The sequence below is a fragment of the Carex rostrata genome, chromosome 7, assembly GCF_964058835.1.
Source record: "Carex rostrata chromosome 7, lpCarRost1.2, whole genome shotgun sequence".
In the NCBI taxonomy this organism is placed as follows: Eukaryota; Viridiplantae; Streptophyta; class Magnoliopsida; order Poales; family Cyperaceae; genus Carex; species Carex rostrata.
In genome coordinates this window covers 14,247,087-14,269,213 of record NC_135924.1, presented here as the reverse complement: position 1 = coordinate 14,269,213, position 22,127 = coordinate 14,247,087, and the positions used below count along the sequence as shown (strand labels likewise).

Here is a 22,127-nt window from a genome sequence, read left to right as displayed (position 1 = left end):
ATTATAATGGAATGAATGCTTAATTGGGGCCTAATTGGTGCCTGTAAAGGTTTGTTAGGAGCTTCAGTTTCCTGCCAGAAGGAACAGAGAATGACCTCAAAGTTACTCCTATGCACTGATAAGTTGCTAGTGTGAGTGTGACCTGAGAAACTATCAAACAATTTAGTTAAAACGGGAATTAAGACATTGTAGACACAAGGGAAGATATCAAGGAAAATTACTTAATTTTAAGCTGAATTGAAAATCACCCATTAATTTATGAATAGGCATTAATTGCAAAAAGACCAAAAGGGTAATGAATTCAGTGTAATACTGTACCAGTCTCAACAACGATACGTTACAGCAACTGCTATGTATACTATAATATATTTTACTTTGTATTGTATATTAGTAAATCTGGGTTTTCCGCTTGTTGGTTAATTAAGACAGTTAAAGGATTTTTGTCAAAACCAGGGTAAATTTAATGTTGACGGAGGATGCAATTTGGCAGATGCAGTGAGGGTTAAGTGAATCGAGTGTTGAAGATAAAAATATCTATAATAAATGGGACAAACACCATATACAATATTAAAATAAATTAGTCTGCCATTTGCACGGTGGATCTTTAGATATATATGCTAACAAACAATATAATGCAATTATTTTTTCTTTTTCTTCACATCGAACTATATCGAAATTGATAGAAACCACCAAATCAATGATATGGAGTGCGAGCTTTTCTAGTAGAGCAAATTTAACAGGTAGTATATCTAGTGTGTTAAATGCGATCAGTATTTCTTCTATAAAAATATCTTAATCAATTGAAAAAACACCAAATACGACATTAAATAAAATAATCCTACCATGGCCTCGATAATTCGATGTACTCTAAAATGATATAGTGATTTTTTTTTTTCCGAATCTAACTATATCGAAAATTGAGATATACCGACAAAACTTTGGACAACTGTTGAAAATGTGTGACGTAGTATATCTAGTGCGTTAAAATGCAATCGGTAGTTATATAAATAACTGCGTATGATACCATTTGTGCCACATCAAACTATATTTGATTATCTACAAAATTTGCCAAGGAATCCCAATCAACCCTGTTCTTACCGGTACTCTCTTTTTACATTTCTATGTTTGTTTTAGTTTGTTTATGCTTTCTATAGTCTTCAAACTGTAATCTGTTGTTTTGCTTGTTTATTACTGGTCTATAATATGCATATATTTCTTGTCCTATAGTATGTAAGGATTCAAGGTCATGAGATTTCATCGATTGTTTGTAAGTTAGGTTTGAAGAATATATGGGAAGAAGATATGTATTTTGCAAACCAATTATGTTCCTATAATAGACATACCAAAAAGAAATCAGCACAAGTTGGAGTTTTATTTCATTAGTAGTTTCTTTTTTCTTGATTATTCTTTATTTGTTTGAACCATAAATTGCCAGTTTTTTTTTATTATTATATCCACGTACACCATGGAAATTTAGTTTTTCAAAATTAGAAAGATATTTAGTGCATATTGTCCCCTCAGTTTTACATTGAAGTGAAAGCGATATGGAGAGAAATTAATAAGTTCTACCTATAACCTTGCAAAGAAACTTCCAAATTAATGAAGTAGCATCTAAGTTGTTATCCATATCAATCAAAAAGCAACGAGTTCAAACTTTTATTTTACGAAAATGAATGGCTAATCACTGCAGTTTTTTAATTTATATATGCATAATTTTTTCATTGGATGTCAAAAAAACTCTTTATCCATATGAACATTTATAAAATTACTGCTTCCTGATTATTCTTTGTAAAGAGATATGTATCTTTAATCATACATTTTTTTTTATCAGACTAGACTGTAATATGGCGAGCCCTCAAGTTGTGAAAGTACTTGTCGCTGATGACGAATCATGGATTCGAGGGTTTTATATAAGGATGCTTTCTGCCTTTGGTTTTGAGATCACTGAAGCAGAAGATGGAGAAGCTGCGGTGAACTATTTCCTTAATGGAAATGAATATGATCTGATATTGATGGACAAGAAAATGCCTAAGATGAATGGTGTGGTGGTAATTTTTTTAATACTCACAATGTTCAATCGTCTATGGTATTCAATTGCTTTCATAATCTATAGAAAAGTTTAGTCACCTACTTCAGTTCAATATATACTTGGGATTCTGAGGCCTGATCTTCTTCCATACAAACATTTTTCATACTCTATTTGTTTAAAAAATTCATATATTTGTGTAGATATTAACCCTGATATGCTTTTTAATAGGCAACTAGGGCCCTAAGAAATATGGGGTGCACATCAAAAATTGTGGCAATAACGGCTGATGAGAGCTCCATGATGGCATTTATGGATGCAGGTGTTGATGCATTCATGACCAAGCCTGTCGGGCGTCTTGAAATTGGTGACATACTGAGGACTTTCAACCTCCTCAATTGAGCCAGTATTGCTATGTTTTCTCCTGGGTGTTTGCAGTATTGTTATGTGTGACTTGCTTGTTTTTAAGTAATATTAATTTAGTTTAAAAAATAAAAGGACATGGCCTTCTCATGCCAAATCAGGCATTGTGTGTGAGAATGATAGATTTGTCTTATTCGCTTATTTGAGTATAATTAAGATGGTTAATGTGGTTGTGAACTTGTGATGTTGTGTGGTGGTAATAATAAGTTTCTCTTGAATTGAAGTATTAAGTTGTCTTGGTGAATCAATTAATGTATTGTTTTTATGTGATTATTTTGCTGAGTTACATCAGGTTTGAAGTTATTTTTGCTGTTCTGGTACAGGTTTAATAATTAAATTGGTGACTTCATGGTCTAATCTTATTGATCAATTTAATTCTGTCAGTATAGGACTGCTTTGGTTTTGGAACTAGGTTGTAGTTGTTTGATGTTAGTTGAATTGGATTTCTAGCTGATTAAGAATGGATTGTGATTGTTGAATTTTTGTAAAATCAATAATAAGTTCAATTTATAATATGCTGTTTTGGCAGATTTTGCTCTTTTTTGTTCTATAAATACTAGACAACTAATTAATCAAAATACACTCCCTTGAGCATCTCTCTTTGTGAAAAGGCCCTGAACTTTTCTTTGCAAAATCAAGGTACGAAATTGAGATTCAAATTCATCATATTCATATATACCTGCAAGTTGATTAGCCGTGAACTGAGTAATTGTTTGAGAATTAATATCTTTTATACTTCAGTTATGAGATGTATCTTTCTTAATGTTGATTATAACATATTTAGTTATTTACTTTGTATAATGGGCATCAATTTGAAGTTATAAGATCATTTCTTCTTGAAATAGTGAAAAGCGCACACTAAGATGCAAATTTCTAAGGACATATACGCAGATATTTGTGTCACGATCACAAACTTAATTTTAACTAGATGGCCATCCTAAATATCTTCTCAGAACTCCATTATCAAAGTCTGGATGTGTCTTTATTTTCTTTCAATTTGTGCATTTTTTACTGCAATGATAATTAACAAGGTTGATGTATTTAGCTTTGGTGTGGTTTTAATGGAGATTCTATGGGAAAGAAGAAGCATCCATGACTTCCAAACAACAAAGAACTGCCATCAAATTACCTTGTGTCGCGAGCACAGATTAAATTGGACGAAAAAGAAATGAATTTTGACTTAGTCAAAGGGCTCGGTGATCAGGAAGGAAAAGAAAAGGGCAACAAATGCAGTGAAATGGGCAGAATATTAAAAGCTGACACAGGGACCTAGTGAATTAAAAGCTGACCATATCAGTTACACTCAGGAACCTTTGATCAGTGGGCCGCAATCTGCAGAACTTGAGAGTTCAGTTTGCAAGCAAATGGAGAGTAACAAGAACAGATTGTTGAAGATCGTTTGTCCATCTCAGCTTAGAATAGCTTACGTAGCGCTGATGTGTCACATTGTGATATAATTGAGTTGAATATAATAGATTCTTCATTAATTTTTCTTGTAAGCTTGTCACATATAAAAGGCCAACTCTCGTATCTACAACGATTTTATTAATAAAAAAACATATTTACAATGAGTCAAATGACTCTAATTCCTAGATCTACTTCTTTATTCTCACGAAATTCTCTAAATTACTCAAAATTATTCTAACCACCCTTAATCACCCTCTAAATTTCTAGATCTACTATTTTACTAGAAATACTCTTGTAATTCTACTTATATACACTCATAATTACTCTAATAGCTTAATCCACATCTCGCTCCATGGCCATACCTGTACCAGAACACCAAAAGGTTACATACTCTAACCTGATGTAACCCAGCGAAATAATCACATAAGAACGATACATTAATACTTGATGCACCAAGACAACTTAATACTTCAATTCAAAGAAATTTATTATTACCAGCACACAACATCACAACCATATATACTCAAATAAGCAAACAAGACAGATCTATCATTCTGACACACAATGCCTGATTTGGCTTGAGAAGGACATGTCGTTTTATTTTCTTACTAAATATTACTTAAACACAAACATAACAATACTGCTAAGTACAACACCCAGTTGGAAACATAGAAGCACCACTTCAATTGAGGAGGTTGAAAGTCTTCAGTATGTCACCAAGCTCAGAACGCCCAATAGGCTTGGTCATAAATTTATCAGCACCTGCATCCATGAACGCTTCCATGGAGCTCTCGTCTGCAGTTATTGCCACAATCTTTCCTGTGGCCCCCATACTCTTCAGGGCCCTAGTTGCCTATCAAAAAACACATTAAGCTCAGAATATTAGGCCTCAAAATTCAAGTATTGAGCTGATTAATCTCCAACAAGTTCTTTTCTGGACCGATTTCAGTTAGGGGACTAAATTTTTCTTTGATTTTTGAAACTAATTGAGTACAATATTAGGATTAATTGAACATTATGAGTACTAAAATTGTTACCTCCACACCATTCATCTTAGGCATTTGCTTGTCCATCAATATCAGATCATATTCATTTCCATTAAGGAAATGGTTCACTGCAGCTGCTCCATCTTCTGCTTCAGTGATCTCAAAACCAAAGGGAGAAAGCAACCTTTTATATAACCCCCGAATCCATGATTCGTCATCGACGACAAGTACTTTCACAACTTGACTGCTTGCCATATTCCAGTCTAGTCTGTAAAAAAAAATAGTATGATATATTAATGACACATTTCTATTTACAAAGAATAATCAGTAAAATGGAATTTTATAAATGTTCATATGGATAAAGGTTTTTGTGACATGCACTGAAAAAATATGCCTATATAAGATAACGAATACCGTAGTGATTAATTGACCATTAATTTTTGTATTATAAAAGTTTGAACTCGTCATTTTCTAATTGATGTGTACCACTGAGTTGCTACTTAATTTGGAAGTTCCTTTGCAAGATTATATAACCTATAAAACTAAATTCTCTCTATTTTGTTTTTCACATCAATGTGAAATTGGGAAGACAATGCATTAAATATCTATTTAATTTCAAAAACTAATTTTACTTGATGTAGATATAGAGATCAAAAACTTGCAATTAATGGTTCAAACAAATGAAGAATAGATAAGCAAAAAAATCTACTAATAATGAACCAAAAGTCTAACTTGTGCTTATTTCTTTTTGATATGACTATTTTTGGAATATAATTAGTTTGTGGAATAGATGCATTCTTCCTATATATTCTTGAAACCTAACTTCCAAAAAATCGATGAATCTCATGACCATGAATCCTTATATACTATAGCACAAGAAATTCTTGTATGTCATGCACCAAAAATAAACAAGCAAAAAACAACAGATTACAATATTGAAATCTATAGAAAGCAAAAATAAACAAACTAAAACAAACATAGATATGTAGTACCGGAAAGAATAGGATTGATTGGAAACCCTTGGCAAATTTTGATATGAAGCAACTACTAGTATCAGAGGAAGTTATTTATAGAACTACCGATCACGTTTAACGCGCTAGATATACTACGTCTTACATTTTCAACACTTGTCCATAGTCTTGTTGGTTTCTCTCAAGTTCGATACAGTTAGATTCAGAAAAAAGAATTAAGAAAATTTCACTATATCATTTAGGAGTACATTGAATTATCCAGGCCATATATATAATAGGATTGGTTTATTTAATGTCGTATTTGGTGTTTTTTCATTTATTATAGATATGTTTTATAGAAGAAATACTGATTGCATTTAACGCACTAGATATACTACCTGTTAAATATGTAGTTGTACTAGAAAAAGCAATCTATATCATAGATTTGGTGGTTTTTGTCGGTTTCTGTCAATTTTGATATAGTTCAATATAAAGAAAAAGAAAGAATTGCATTATATCGTTTATGAGCATATCTAAAGAACCACAGTGCAAATTCCAGATTAATTTATTTTAATTTTGTATGTGGTGTTTGTCCCATTTATTATAGATATTGTATCTTCAACACTTGATTCACTTAACTCTCACTGCATCTACAAAATTGCATGCCTCTGTCAACATAAAATTTACCCTGGTATTGACAAAAATCCTCGGTGTTAATTAACGAGCGAGCGGATGACCACAGATTTACTAATATGCAATACAAAGTATAATATATTTTAGTATACACAGGAGTTGTTGAGACTGGTCTGAAAACCAAAGGTAACTTCCTTGGCCTTGTCCAATGCACTTTGAAAAAGCCCTTGCAAATTCTCGCATAGCCAGCTCTAAGTTGTTTGCCCAGTGCCAGCCCAGTGCCAGATAAAACATTAGAAATTAATGTTCCACAGTACCTCTTGCTTTCCCTTTTTCATCAAATTGTTTACAAGTACATACCTGGGATCCAAATGTGGTTATATTAATTTATCATGTCATCTAGCTTATATCTGTTGCTGAAAACTTCACCTTTCTTTAACATTTTGAAAAGACATTTCAAATATTATATATATTTGTGATAGAATCGTAGAGGCAAATTTCTTCTGTACAATTGCCTCTGACTAGTTTATTTACTAGTATATGTGTTAACGTGTCATGTTAATGTTTCAGCATTATACATATATGCCAAGCATATATACTTTGGAAAGCTAGATATGTTAATATGTATTATATGCTCTCTATTTTCATATTTCTTCTTCAAGTAAAAATGTGCTCCTTTTGAACGAACTAAAAAAAAATACACCATAAAGTAAATTTGCTCGTTAGCAACCCATCTTGAGTAGTGTGTTGTTTATTTGGATCAATCTCTGTCATGAATTTACATAACCATTCTTAAATTATATATAACTTGATACACTAAAAGGTATAAATAATTAATACATCGATCTCGTCATCGATTTAAACAAAGATGCATAAAATATAATTCATCATCAAATTAATTATAGCCCAACTTGTACTACTTCGTGAAAACAACAAAAATGATGTGGTACAGCAACCGTATTTTCATCTCCAGTCCTGAAAGGATAAGCGAAATCCATGATATTCAATTCATAATATAATGAGACAAGATTAGAGCTCAAGGATTGTTATTGTCATAAATTAACCAAGCTAGCTAGATGTGCTACAATTTGTCTTCATTTCTAAATTTTTAAAAAATACGATTAAACTTGTGTTGATCCAACGTTTAATCTTGGAGAATCCGCGACCGATACTATTAGTATACCCTCGTGAATACTATCGTCGTTAATAAAAAAAATCACATTTTTGTCGGTATACCCTCGTTGATAGTCAATTTTATCCTCGCGGATACTCTCCCATTCTTGTACCTCCTAGTCCCCTACGGTTAAAATTCTCTAAAATTCTTAAATGATGGAAAATAGTAATTGAACTAATTAAACCGTTAAATGACCCACAGTTAAATGTCATTAAATGTATTTTTTGTAAAATTAAGCTTGTTTCTAAACAAACAGGAGGAGCAAAATAAAAAAAATTCCAGCACGAATACATATATTGTAGGCACATTGATGACAAATACTTACAATTTGAGAATTTAAATTATTTTTCTTAGGAAGATACCTCCTGGATATAAAATTAGTTCACCTTTAATTAATTAATTAATTCCTCTCAAAGAAAATTGAAAGTATGCCAATTCAGGAAAACAATTAATCACCCCTAATTTTACCATCTTCCAAAAGTGATATGGTACCGTACAGCTTTGTGTTGGTCGGTTAGTGGCTAGAAAAGAAAAATATATCAACCATGTAAACATGAGTGATGCTACGATGCTTTGAAAAGTAATTAGGTTTCATTAAAAATAATAATAATAATAATTTTGACAACACAATTTGTAATTTATGAACGTATTTGACAACACATGAGTGATGCTACGATGCTTTGGGAAGTAAGGAGGGTGTTTTACTTTCCGCTCATATATTTATTTTCAAAGTTCAAATAGTCGATCTGAACTTCTCAATATGATCTTTATAATGTAGTGTGCTTGGAGACCAAATTTTACTTTTTTTGGAAAATATTTGCTATTTTTGTAGAATTTTTAAAAATTAGTGTTTTTTCTGAATTTTTATTATTTTTTTTTATTTAATGAAAAGCTGTGATTTTCAAAAATTCTAAAAAAATATTAAAAATTAAATTCCCAAAAAAGTATAATTTGGTCTTCAAACACATATGAATATGAAGATAATGTTGAGAAGTTGAGATCAATTGTTTGAACTTAAAAATGAAAATATAAACGAAAAATAATTAAACACTATCTTTACTTCCCAAAACATGATAGTCTATCTCGACAACATATATATGCATTCAAAATAAGAAACAAAAAAGAAAACTTAATATTAAATGAAAGAAACTGACCTAAGCGCATGAAAAAAATTCTCCAAATTAACTATAAATGCACAACTGAAAAATACAGCAATATATATTTCGTTTTAAACATAATACTGTTAAAATTTTGAAATTAGATATATTATGCCATCCTTTTAAAAAGTCGGAAGAGACAAAAAAAAGATTTAAATAATTCCTTAAGTTGTACATAAACTTCATCCTTTGCCTTCAATATATATATAGGATCGGGGAATTTCCAACCTCAGTAGGAGCTTTAAGTGCAATATCCCTCGTCACTCCAGCTTTAACTGAAACGTCATTTTTTTTTTATGTGAAACCCATAGCCCATAGGTATAATATATTGAAAAATTGATAAATATTACAATACCAAAATATAAGAGGAAGCTCAAGCGAAAATAAAGAGTTCCATGTCAGCAAATTCTGGCTATGGGTCGAGCTAGGATAATTAAGTTGGTGTGGGGAAAGGTGAAGAATGAGAGCGGAAATTTATACCAATTAAATTAAAGCACGAAAGGACTGCACAGAAGAAGATTTAACGATGATGGCACCATGAAGAAATTAATTCTTGCAGATTGCTCACACACATGTAGCACTAAGATTAAAATTGAAGAACATGCCAAAAAAAACTATGTGGCAGTGGCCTCTTTGAAATTTTAATCAAATTGAACCGTTTGATGTGATTAAGAAAGGAGATAATTAATGCCAGCTGTTGGCAACCTCCTAAACCCTAATTGAAGGCTATTTAAACTGTAACCCTGCTCAGCTGAAGAATAAAAAAGAACAGGGAAAGGGAGTTCACGCAAAATTTGTGGCAATTACTGATCATGAAAGTGCTAATGGAGCGTTTTGCTAATCCAGCAATTACCACAATTTTTGCGTTGACACCCTTTTCTTAATTTCAAGGCCTTAATTTGTTAATATTTTCTGTGGCAAGTTTATTGTAATCAGAAGAAAACGCATACTGGTACGATCACTGGTACAGGACCAGTCGGTACTGGCTATTTGGGAGAATTCATGGCTAGAGGTTAAGCAGCAAACATCATTGGGGAAGGATGAGTGGCTCAACATGATGATATGTGTGTGCTGGTGGCTTTGGCGTCAAAGAAATGATATGGTGTTCAATGGGAAGCAGTTGAGAGCAGAGGTAGATCTTGCAGGAAAGATGGTTGTGGTATAATTTTTGCTAAGATGATGGGCTGAACTGTAACAGATTTTTATTTTCTCTTGAACTTTGACAACCACTGTCAATGATTTAAAAAAAAAATACACATAAAGGCAAACTCATTATTTCAATCTAAAATAATTTTATTAAGCACACACCATATACTAAACACACTCAACTCAAATAAGCACGCAAGACAATCTATCATTCTCACACACGAAGTATGATAGGCATGAGAAGGCCATGTCCTTTATTTTATATAATATTAAATAAGCAAGTCTCACATAAAAACACTGCAAACACCCAACAAGAAGCACACAAGCACAATACTTCAATTGAGGAGGTTGAAATTCTTCAGTAAGTTGACGAGTTCAGACAGCTTGGTAGGCTTTACGAGAAAAGCATCGGCCCCAGCCTCGAGAAACGCTCCACTAGCACTTTCATCACCGGTAATCGCCACAACTTTTGTGTGGACTCCCTTTTCCTTTAAGGTCCTAGTTGCCTACCAAAAGCAAAATCAAGATTAATATCTAACATAAACATTTAACATCTTTAAAAGTAGAGTTTGTAGAGATTCTTATGGAATTAAACTTAATCTTTGAGAAGTTAATTTCTAGTTATCGGTACATGCATATGAAAAAAGTATCATATTGATCTAAAAATTTCTATAATTGTTTAAAACAATTTATTGGTACCATAATATGATTGAACATTACGAATACTAAAATAACTACCTTCACACCATCCATCTCAGGCATTTCCTTATCCATTAACACCAAATCAAATTCATTTCCATCATTGAAATGATCCACAGCAACTTTCCCGTTTTCTGCTTCGGTAATTTGAAAACCTGCAAAGCGGGCAAGTAACATCTTGTGCACCCCTCGAATCACAGAATCATCATCGACAATCAATACTTTCACAACTTGAGCAGTTGCCATCAGGTCTGAATATTTAATTAGTGTGGTTATAAATTTATTTCAACTGTATGAAAAGAAAATAAGCAAAAGTAATTTTCTAAATTTTCTTATGGGAAAAAAATATTGTTGTGAAATGCAATAAACTAATTATGAATATATAAGATTACTACTAATTCAGTTTATAGTATAAGGGACAATGCATTGAACTTTTTGTGTTGATATAGTGATCTCAAAACTTGTGATGGATGTTTCAGAACAAATAAAGAAAAATTAAGGAGAAAAACAGCTGCTAATTAAACAAATATCTTAAATAATTCTGCTTTATTTTTTAATGGTTGCTTTGGGAATGTAATATTCAGCAAACTTAAATTCCAAAGAATGGATCAGTTTTTAAGGCCATGAATCCTTAAAAAAGACAACATGAGAAATGTATGTGTATATACCAGTAATATCTATGCAAAAGAAAACAAATTGTTTTGAATGAAGAATACAAAAGTATAACAAAGTACACAGAAATAGAAATAGAAGTAGGGAATACCAGGAAGAAATAAGAACTATCAGAGTACTTGGTAAACTTGGTATGTATTGAAATAATAGAGTTTGTTATGTGACTCCTACCGTCAGACGCGGTTATTTATAGAACCATCGATCGTATTTAACGCACAAGATATACTACATTTGCAGTACTTTAAAAACGACTATATCATTGATTTGTTCACACATATACCTAACTGAAATTAAACTTGTATAGTTTTTTATTTTATCATTAAAGGTAGATTTGTGAATCCTTATTTGTCGTTTTTCTCCCAACTTCGATATACTCAGATTCAGTGAAAAGAAAAAAAATTGCATTATAATGTTACGAGCATATCTAATGATGAACATTGCTTTGAAAGTTAATGTTATATTTGGTGTTTTCTCATCAATATAAAATTTTATCTTGAACATTCAATTCACTTGACTCTCACCGCATCATGAAAAATGCATGTGTTTATCAATATTAAATTTACCCCCGGTTTTGAGAAAAAAATCACGTTGGCTTAGTTAATCACAAGGCACACGACCATAGATTTACTGATATGTGGTACAATGTAGCATTGTAATATACATAAGGGTTTCATATACTGTATTTGTTGCTGAGGCATGATAATAGTACCATACTGATATAAAATGGTGGTAATATCCCATTACAACTTATATACATACACCACTTTTGTTATTAGTTTATTATGTTTGTTAGAATTTTTTTATTTTGAGGAAAAATAAGGATTGGGTCCTTATTGATTTTATTGAGATTTGCGAAACAAGTTCTGGTTTTGAAATATTACCTGTGTGTTAGTTATAATTTTGAATTCATATTTCTGTTATTTGCAACTTAGCTTACGTTTTACAGTTTACTTGTAGCTGAATATATTTTATTTTCCTGTGTCTACAATGCCTTTGTTTTCTCCTTGACCATTTTTAGGGTACCCCTTGTCACCAGTGGTGGAGCCAAAATTTTCATCTATTGGTGTTAAATAAGAAGAATCTTAAGTTTTTTTAAAATAAAATTGAAAATTCACAGAAATTTAAGGGCCTTTCAGTTGGTAACTTTCCTCGTACCAATTGTCTCAGTTCAACTGGTATCAACCAAATCATAGGACAGGATCAGATCTCCGGAGCCAGCAAAGTTTAGGACCTGAACCATGATTTCTACTTTCAGTTGCACCTGCTTGATGCTGTGGATGCTACGAAATGGACACATTTTTGCAGTTGCAGGTGAACTGATGCCTCCTAATCAGGTTAAGAGGTTCTGAGAGTTTCAAGGGGGTGTTGGCGCAAATACTGCTAGCTCTACTGTGGGTTGGTGTCAAGGGGGTGTTGGCGCAGATTTACATGGAGTGAATGGATTAACCCCATTTATTTTCAAAATTTCTATGCTTATTATACATAATTTTTTAATATATATATATATATATATATATATATAGTTTAAAGTAAGTAAAATAGTATGAATAATAAAATTGACATCCCATACTCGGCATGAAATGTTTATATGATTTGACCCCCATAGCTGTAATGATTTCTGCTCATATCAGTTCGATTAGAGTGGTTATGTAATTTTTTTCTAATTTTGAATGATATGTGATCAGAGTGGTTATGTATTTTCTTTTAATTTTGATTAATGCGTGATCGATTAATGTTATTTTTTTGTCTTTACAACGTTCTCGTCGTTCCCTGCAAAGCTTTAAAATAGAAACAGAGAGAGAGAGAGAGAGAGAGAGAGGACGCTCAGTACATTCTCACATCTCTACAATCACAGAAATGACACAAGCTATTGGAGTTGCAACTTCTGTCTAATATTTAAAGAAGGGAATTCCTTTCACTTTCTCTTTACCTGATTTAATAAAAACATTCCAGACGATGATATTTTATATGATGATACAATTTCAGGATACTTGACTTGAAGCATCGAAAGTACATCAAACAGCATCAAGATCTAGTACTACTCGGTATACCAAAACCCTACTAACAAGTAACTCCTGGATAAAACAAATTGTTCTGCATATTCATGCAACATGCTCATCTATCATTTTAATCTAACAATCTGAAAAGAGGAAACCAACAGCATCCATAAATAAACAACAGAAAATAAACACAAATATTATCTATATAACATGGGTTGCAAAAGATGGTACTTAATAACTTCATGTAATGAGCAACTGGTTAGCCGGGGGGCCATTAAGATCAGCGAAAGGGCATAAATCCTTTCTTGCCTTCAATCCTATCAAAGGGTTTCGCCTCGGTAACAATCTTGTGTCAATCCTCCATTGTTGATGCACCAGATCCAGATTCAATGCCTCAGAATTGACCATTGTGTGGGCACATGGGAGACCCATAGTAGCCGTAAACCTTCCAGTGCAAACAGGATCTACTGTGCTTTTCTTAACCTTCTCGTACTGCTTGTACAACTCCACCAACGCATGCTCTGACACACGGCACAAAATATTCTCGAAAAGAGAAACCTTGGAACAATGATAAAGAACCCTAATTTTCTCACTCTCAAGCTGAGTTATCATCTCTTTATACTGCTTTTCAACAGTTGAACAGAACTTATTCTTCACCTCTCGGAGGTCACCGGCTGGCACATGCAGATCCTTCCTCAACTTCTCAAGTGCCTCCTCTGCACGTGAAGAAGCATAGTTGCCAAAATGCAAGCACTTGTCAGACCATGCATTGATAAATTTTTCTTTCCATGGCAACCATTCCTGTTTTAGAAATTCTATGGCATATGCCTTCTCAGAGTGAAAATACTCAAACTCATTCCAAGATTGGAAAAAATCAGCTTCAGTTGGGGAGGAGACGACCTTCTTCCAATTAGACAAAAATGCATCCCATTCCTCTCTTGTTTCAAAACATCTTTTGCAATTATCTCTCACACTTTTCTCAACATGCCATAAGCCAAAAATATTAGTGGCTGTTGGAAAAACAACATTTATGGCATGTGTCAATGCAGACTCCCGGTCTGATACAAATACAATAGGCTGATTCTCTTTATCCCGTCCGAGAATATTACTAAATGATTTTAAAGCCCAGACATAGCTCTCCCCATCTTCCCTTTCGAGAAACACAAAGCACGAATAAAATGCAGTATTAAAACTCGAAAGACCAGCAATAGACAGCATCGGCATCTTATACCCATTGGTTTTTTGTGTAGAATCAATCACAAAAACATTCGAAAAACACTTTGTTAACACTACTGATAGAGGATGTGCTGCGAAAAGATGCGTGAGGTGCCCCTCCTGATTCTGTAAGAAATTACAGTTAAAACCGGCTTTGACTAGCTCATCAAATAATGCTTGGATTGTACTCCTGCCAGCCAATTTATCCTTCATAATCTTTGCCTTTGCATTGTAAATGGTTTTAGTGATAGCTTTGAGATCTGGGTTCCTCTTTTTAAGCGCCCTCAAAATCTGACGTGGTGTCAGACCTGATTTTGTCATTTCCTCTATATTTGCCATGTCATCTCTTGTTAATCGCCGAGACAAGGAGAGCTCAGAAATATCATTGGCCGGTTCATGATTGTGTGTGGGATTTTTTTCTTCCACCACCCAAAAGCCATTTTTTTGTTTTTTCCCCCGCATTTTGAACGGGCAACCAATTAGCCTGGATTTCTTTGATCTCTGTCGCTCAACATTTGGAACTTTATGTGTATTTCGGTAGGACCCACCTCTGTCACATCCCAAGACCACATACTTGTCAACCCGTGAACCACGTGTAGATAACATGTAGCCCCTTGCCTGATAAAATCCTCGAACTGCTTGCATCAACTCTGTGCGTGTTCTGAATTCTGAATTTAAAAGTTGGTAATAAGCATTCTCTTCATGCACTGGTACCAGATCGGTGCTTGTGGGCTCCTGTTTTTGTTCTTGTTGTTCCTCTGCTTCATTTTCTTCTTCTAAAACATTTTCTTCTTCTACAACATTTTCTTCTAATGCAATATTTTCATCTATGACGAAATTTTCTGAATTTGTGTTTAGCTGAGTTTCGGCATGTTCAACCTACAAGATAAGTTAAAAATACAAAATTGTAGCATTTAACTATTTAGGTTACAAACATTGGAACTTTAGCCAGCAAACCATAAATCCATGCAGGACTTTTTAAAATTTTGTCATGGTACCAGTAAGGTGTTGTAATTATACCATAGAACAATTATACACACTAAACAGACCTGACACAATTTTCTGGTAAAAGGTACAGTACGGTAAGGTATAACACGAACTTGTATGCAGGTACAGTGCAGTACAGTACAGTAGTATTGCACTGAGACCAGAATGGTAGTCCTCAACAAAACACAGAGACATTACCAAGCTTGCAACTCAACAAAATATATCTACTTTAGCTCTAGCAGTACATGTATTGCATTGTATTGGAACCAGCACGGTACAGTAAAGATATGTGTATAATTTTAAGTTCCCGACACAGTGAACCAAAAACACCAAATTTATGGTACGGGTATTGCCGTCAGTATACCCACCAAAATAACACCATATGGTACTAAAAGCCTCAACCAAAGCAACATTACCTCCATTCCTTCTCCCTCCACTTCAACATCAATACCATGATTGTGCTTTGGTTCTCTAATCTCAACCATCCAAAACCCCTCCTCTTGCTTCTTCCCTCGGATCTCAAATGGGCATCCAATAAGACGACTTGTTCGCTTTCGCTTTCTCTGCTCGGCCGGTACCTGCCGAGTGTCCCTGTAACACCCACTTCTCTCGCAGCGTAGGTTCACATACTTGTCAGGACGGGAGCCACGTATGGAGAGCACATAGCCCTTTGCCGCATAAAATCGCCGCACTGCATATAGCAGTTCGTTGCGGGTGTCAAACTTCAAGTTTAGCAGTTGCGAGATGTCTTTTATTTGAGTCTCCATTTTTCAAATCTAGAAAGAAAAATTGCAATATGATTATACAAGTTCTTATAACAGTTTTAGTAGTGCATATAAGAAGTGCCTTTATGTGAGTGTCCATTTATTAACCTAGAATGAAGAACAAATATGCCCCTTAATAAAATTTCTGCATGCAAATGTCAAATAATGGTAGCATAGTACCAGGGTCAGCAAAAGAGAGGTTACTTTACAATATTATGCCATTCATACCTGATTAGATTTTACATCAATTTTGTCTCTGGCACAAGTAATTTGCATAGACCCCAATTGGTACATATCCCACAAAGGATGTAACCAATTTCAATACCTAATTCAATACCTTAATTGGTACCCTCAAGTTCAATCTTGATACAAGTTCTGTCCAAAATGTCGGTGAAAAATCTTAAAGTGGCATTTTCGACAGAGAATGACCATCTCACTTAATTGATTAATGATCAACAACAACTTGAGCAAAAATGTCCCTAAAATCCCTTCAATTACATAAATACCTACCTCTTTTTAAAAACCCTATGGCACTTTGATTCCCTTCAAAAGGGCGTGCAAAAACCCTAAACCTTCTCCATCTCTCAAATCCCCTAAGAAGGACTATAAATAAAGAAAAGAAAACGAAAAGACACCTTGAAATGTTAATCCAGAGGACCACAACCACCTTTCGAAGAAGAAAAGAGAAGGAAGCGCTACACCGCGAAGCCGTTGGTCTCCGACGGTGGCAATCGAGAGTCGTCAGTGAATCCGACGAGGCGAGATCAAAGGGAGAAATTATTTATCCGAATCGCCAGAAAAGAAAAGAAAAGAAAAGAAAAGGAATGAAATGAAGCAATAAACAAACAAAAGATTAATCGAAAGAAAGAGGAGGAAATGTCGGGTTCCGATTTCTTTAAAAGCCCACCGGGTATGAACTCATTATGATACTAAAAAGCCCATCAGGCCCAACACGTTAATGCTCGATATGTTTCTTTCTTTTTAAGATTCCCATTTCCACGGAATTAATAAATTTTGGATGATTCCTTTCTAACTATATCATTATTTTGTCATTATTTCTAATGGGATGATTTTGCTGAAACTAGCAAGGATAATACTACATCTGGTAATTTGAATATGACCATTTGAAACACTTCTAGAAACCACCACCAAACAATTTCACTAAAAATCAGCAATTTTCAGGTATGCAAAAGGCCATAAGCCGATAAGCGTCATGTCGCTTTGGAAAATTATGATTTTATTATAAATTTTATTTTTATCGGTATTAAACGTTCAATTTACGGATCAACAAAAATATATATCATAGAATATTAAGGATATATAGAGGAGCAAGAAACAAAAAAAAACTTAACATAAAATTTACTACCAAAAAGAAAATAGTGGATTATTTTTTCCAAATCACTGTATTTAATTAAATACAGTGGTTTACTGCCAAAAAAATAATAACGGGTGTTTACTACCAAACTAGAATGATATCTTTTAAGATTTTCATGGTTTATTGTAAACTCGCTGTATCTTTATTTTATTTTATTTTACATTTTTTTTTTTTTGGTAAACAAGCCTGTAGGCAATATCTTTAGTTATTAAAAGCCCATGGTATTACAAAATGATCCGCTTGTGTTGTGTTGATGGTTTCTACTTTATGGTTTATAAAACCACCAATATTCATCACAATTTATTGCGCTCTTTCTTTTGGAAAACAAAAGTTATTGTTGTATGTGGTTCATAAATCATGATTTTACATTAAAAAAAAAAAAGAACACCAGAATTTACTTGTTACAATGCCCGTGGCATTACAAATAATTCCCAATTAAAAGAGTACTTCATTTTGATTTTTGAGAATTCATAATATCATAGAAAAAACCACCATATTGCATCTTTCTTTTGGAAAAAAGAAAATTATAGTACTTGGTTCATGCATCATGGTTTTATAGATTAAACCATTTTAATATTGCTTGGCAAAAGCCCATGGTATTTCAAAATGATTCATTCGTGTTAATTCATTTTAGTTAATTTTTTTTATACAAAATCGTCAAATAATTAGAAATAACTTAAAGAAAAGGGTTATTTCAAATAATTACAAATAACTTATTTGTAATTATTTCATGTATTTAATTTGGTTGTACAGTACAAAGCCCTTCTATAATTGCAGTTATAAATCTATACTTCATAAAAGTACGTAGTTGAAAATTAAGCTTTTTCAACATTTCTTCCCTACTATTTCATTATGTCGTTTGATTCTGTACGGAAAGCAAAGCTCTTGATTGTTATAATTTATTCAATGCATTTGCATATTGATCATGTAAAAAATTGTAATATAATATGATTCTAATATTTTGAATATATATATCCTCACTTTCAAGTTTTAAATCAAGTTAAGCATATTTTCAAAATTTTCCTCCCGTCTTTACAATCAAATCAAGTCCTATTTTAATAAATTTTACGATCACTCCTATAATATTTATTTTTTTAAGATTAAATCTATAGAAATATAGAAATATAAAAAAAAATCCATAAAGATTAATTTATTTTTTTATCAATACGAATTTGTATTTTCAAGATGAAGTTCCGAAAAAAAAAAATCCTGGCTAGAAAAGTACTTGTCGTATAAAATTTTGATGCAATACAACCCAACCCTACTACAAAATAAAACATCCTTCCAATAATTTACTTGTTTTGTATCATCTGACTTGATTGAAATTTCAATTGGGCTGCAGACATGTTTATCCAGAAAATAGAGTTCCTTAAGTAATATAGGTTCGATCAGCCCATCTAAGATCCAACATTTTAGCGGGCCAAACTAAAGCTTGGAATTTAATTCATATTTCTGTTTTTATGGACCAAATATTTGTTATAAAACAGCTCAACTTGATCTCCATATGTAGTAGTTGAACTGGAGACTCAATTTTACATTTTTGTTCGAAATTTTTTTACTATATTTTAAAAAGATAAAAAAAAATTATTATTTTTGTATGGTTCAAAAATCTTTAGATCATGTGATTTTATACCTATCTAAAAAGTATGAAAAATATAAATTTGGTCTCCAAGTACATTTTTACATGGATATCATCTTGAATTGTTCAGATCAATAGCATCAATTGATCCGCACTTTACAAAATACCGTAGCCTTACTCTATTTAGCTAGTATATGTAGTTTTCTTCCTACAAGCATCTTTAAGTTGTATCCATGCATTAAATAAATGGTACAGGTAAAATTATTCCTTTAACCCAATACATTTTTACTAAACAGTTACCTCTCATCTCATAATTTGGAAGCTCTATGCAATCAAATTCGGTTACTGTAAGAACATTTCAGTATACCAGTTAATACTGCGACCAATTGCTGTTCTTTTGCTAAGGAGATATGTTTGCTGTCTTTTTTATAAATCTTCGCAGAGGCTACGAAGTCGTAAGCGGAGCTCGAACTCTTGACCTTTAGGTAACCACAGCCTCATCTTGAGATATGTTCACCGTCAAATACAAAGATTGTAGAAAATGAAGCTCCACTGCTTTGGAAGCCATCCAGTGAACATGCTGATGACAATGTTTAAGTCTTCAAAATTTTAAAGGTACAATTTTGAAATTAACACGAACTGATTACGAGATTGAAATAATAAATTAGGGTGATGTTTATGGTACGATTTAACCTTATGATTGACTGATAAAAGGTTTCAGATTTTAACTTCAAATCCATCAATTAATTTCATCCCATTATGTCATGTGTTGATAATTTCATATTAGAAGGATAAATGACATTTGCATAGACTGCATAACAATTACATTTTATTCAGAGCTAGAAATATCAACCAAACTTGTTCTAACAGTATAATACTGGTATGTGTACTTATACTGATACTGGTATGAATGCTCTTCAAAGGTAGCATTATAACTTCCCAATGCAAAGCATCACAAACTGGTATCAGTATGCATGTTGGGCACCTGAGAGGCTGAGAAAACAAAAATTCTATTTGAACAAAATCCAGGAGAAAGAAACAAGTAGCAGCAACTGTAATTATGTAAATACCCAAAATTCAATCAAGAAACTTTCCTCAACAAAAGACACAAGCTTTGCTCGTAAAAGATGATACAAATGAGAGAGAGAGACATTCCCCAAACTCTGATTTATGGCAAATCGAATTTCTTTCGGAAGTATTCCTTGACGAACTCCCGGCGTGCGGCCACACGAGCTTTCTGTCGATCCATGTTTTCGTATGACATGTGGGCCCCCGTCACTATCAGCGTGGCACCGATGAGAAAGAGGCAACCGCTCGTCGCGAGCTGCTTTGGAGGGAAGTGCCACACCATCTACAGCTAAGCCACCGCCTCAGACGATCTCAAGCTCTGCTTCAGCTCTCCTCTCCTGAATCGGACTTAGAAGTTCAAACCAGACTTCTTTGATTCGAGCCAGGTTTCGAATCGCTATTTGCAACTGGAATCTGTCTAGCTGTCCCACTTGACCGTCTAGTTTCAAGGAACAAACTTAGAAAACACCATAAGAGATCCATTTATCTACAAAAATTTAGAGTGAGACTATTATATTTTATACATTGTACATAATTGCTCAAATTCGTAACTCGGTCGCTAATTGTTCGTTTTAACTCATTTATTTACAATTCGAAGCAATTCCAACTTGAATTTGCTGACTCATTTAATAAATAAGCTGAGTTTGAATATACTCCAACTCGCTCATTAACAACTCGAGTTACAGAAAATTCGTCACAGTAAATTCCATACCCTTCTAAATAACTCCTAAGTTATTGTTTGAATCTTTTATTTTGTTACTTGTCTTATTAATTATGTTTGAATTGTTTGTGTTTAGATAAACTCTAAATAAATCCTTTGAATTGTTTTTATTTAGATAAATTATTATTAGTATATAATTATAACTAAAAAAATTAACTAGTCAAACAAGTTATAAACAAGTTGTGAACCAACTCGAGTTGGTAATGAGCTAAACTTGAATTGGCTTTACAGTTCGTTATTAACATCCCAACTCGAATTGACTCGTTTATTTACTAAATGAGCTGAGAGTTGGAGATAACTCGCTCAAACTCATCTCATTTACCACTCTATTATAGTGACATGCCATCGAACTTTTATTATTTATAATATCAGTTTGTGTTACACATTAATATTTTATTTTATCAAGTTTAGATAGACATTTGATCATCATTCAATATAAATATACTTAGACCAATAAAAAAATCATGTGATCTAAATATTTTAAACTATTTAAAGTATTGATTTTATATTAATCTAAAAAATAGTAAAGATAATTTAAAATTGTAAATTTTAGTTAGTAATTTTATTTTCATACAAAGAACATTCATATTTAACTTTGAAAATAAAAGTATCAATTTATTAGTAAAGACTAATATGGAATATGCATAATAGTAATACCATAACCTCTCTTCAAAAATTTAACCTAAAAGTGAATAAGATTATAACTCATCTCTGCATTACATTCCACTTACAAACATAGCCAGAAGTTACATTCTATCTTAAGTTATCTCTTACCAAATAAACCCAAGTTTTATATAAACATGACAAACAAAGAGCAAATTTAAAAGTGAATAAAGTGATAGGAATTGTTCTATTTATTTTTTCGCTTTATTCTACTTTTAAACATGTTTCTTTTTAACTTTCACAGGTTATCCAGCACCAAACAGACTGGCAATTTTAACTTTTTAAGTAACTTCTCTCCTAAAAAAAATTGTTACTTATAATTTTAACTTTTTGAGTAAAATCCGGGCTTCTCCAGGAGCCCACATCGTCTGCATTAACACAAAAGAGAATCTTTTGAGTTAATGTATTGGGGCCGTCTGATTATAAATGGAGCCCATCTGCTCCGGCCTATAATGTAGGTGTCCTTAATATTGGTGCGGATT

At 32.9% G+C, this 22,127-nt stretch overlaps 4 protein-coding genes across 4 annotated transcripts; 1 reads left to right on the top strand and 3 right to left on the bottom strand.

Moving 5' to 3' along the window:
• The first annotated feature begins 1,844 nt into the window (after nucleotides 1–1,844).
• LOC144557194 (two-component response regulator ORR41-like) lies at nucleotides 1,845–2,428 on the top strand. The gene is made up of 2 exons (XM_078305725.1): nucleotides 1,845–2,048; nucleotides 2,258–2,428. The coding sequence occupies exons 1-2, from the start codon at nucleotides 1,845–1,847 to the stop codon at nucleotides 2,426–2,428; spliced, it is 375 nt and encodes a 124-aa protein (XP_078161851.1).
• A 1,913-nt stretch (nucleotides 2,429–4,341) lies between these two features.
• Nucleotides 4,342–5,126, bottom strand: LOC144556662 (two-component response regulator ORR41-like). Its single transcript, XM_078305050.1, has 2 exons — nucleotides 4,894–5,126; nucleotides 4,342–4,709 (listed from the first exon to the last, which is right to left on the bottom strand). The coding sequence occupies exons 1-2, from the start codon at nucleotides 5,095–5,097 to the stop codon at nucleotides 4,539–4,541; spliced, it is 375 nt and encodes a 124-aa protein (XP_078161176.1). The 5' UTR covers nucleotides 5,098–5,126; the 3' UTR covers nucleotides 4,342–4,538.
• Nucleotides 5,127–10,075: 4,949 nt separating this feature from the next.
• Nucleotides 10,076–10,847, bottom strand: LOC144557193 (two-component response regulator 24-like). The gene is made up of 2 exons (XM_078305724.1): nucleotides 10,641–10,847; nucleotides 10,076–10,408 (listed from the first exon to the last, which is right to left on the bottom strand). Exons 1-2 carry the CDS (start codon nucleotides 10,845–10,847, stop codon nucleotides 10,238–10,240), a joined length of 378 nt encoding a protein of 125 aa, XP_078161850.1. The 3' UTR covers nucleotides 10,076–10,237.
• Nucleotides 10,848–13,323: 2,476 nt separating this feature from the next.
• On the bottom strand, nucleotides 13,324–17,092 carry LOC144556661 (PKS-NRPS hybrid synthetase cheA-like). The gene is made up of 3 exons (XM_078305049.1): nucleotides 16,875–17,092; nucleotides 15,892–16,251; nucleotides 13,324–15,367 (listed from the first exon to the last, which is right to left on the bottom strand). Exons 2-3 carry the CDS (start codon nucleotides 16,240–16,242, stop codon nucleotides 13,514–13,516), a joined length of 2,205 nt encoding a protein of 734 aa, XP_078161175.1. The 5' UTR covers nucleotides 16,243–16,251; nucleotides 16,875–17,092; the 3' UTR covers nucleotides 13,324–13,513.
• Nucleotides 17,093–22,127: the final 5,035 nt, after the last annotated feature.

Bases quoted from the DNA above. Each gene is read 5' to 3' on its own strand.
- LOC144557194 (XM_078305725.1), top strand. From the start codon at position 1,845: ATGGCGAGCCCTCAAGTTGTGAAAGTACTTGTCGCTGATGACGAATCA. The intron at 2,049-2,257 runs GTAATTTTTTTA...GCTTTTTAATAG, and splicing joins CTAAGATGAATGGTGTGGTG to GCAACTAGGGCCCTAAGAAA.
- LOC144556662 (XM_078305050.1), bottom strand. From the start codon at position 5,097: ATGGCAAGCAGTCAAGTTGTGAAAGTACTTGTCGTCGATGACGAATCA. The intron at 4,710-4,893 runs GTAACAATTTTA...GTTTTTTGATAG, and splicing joins CTAAGATGAATGGTGTGGAG to GCAACTAGGGCCCTGAAGAG.
- LOC144557193 (XM_078305724.1), bottom strand. From the start codon at position 10,847: ATGGCAACTGCTCAAGTTGTGAAAGTATTGATTGTCGATGATGATTCT. The intron at 10,409-10,640 runs GTAGTTATTTTA...TGCTTTTGGTAG, and splicing joins CTGAGATGGATGGTGTGAAG to GCAACTAGGACCTTAAAGGA.
- LOC144556661 (XM_078305049.1), bottom strand. From the start codon at position 16,242: ATGGAGACTCAAATAAAAGACATCTCGCAACTGCTAAACTTGAAGTTT. The intron at 15,368-15,891 runs GTAATGTTGCTT...CTTATCTTGTAG, and splicing joins TGGAGGGAGAAGGAATGGAG to GTTGAACATGCCGAAACTCA.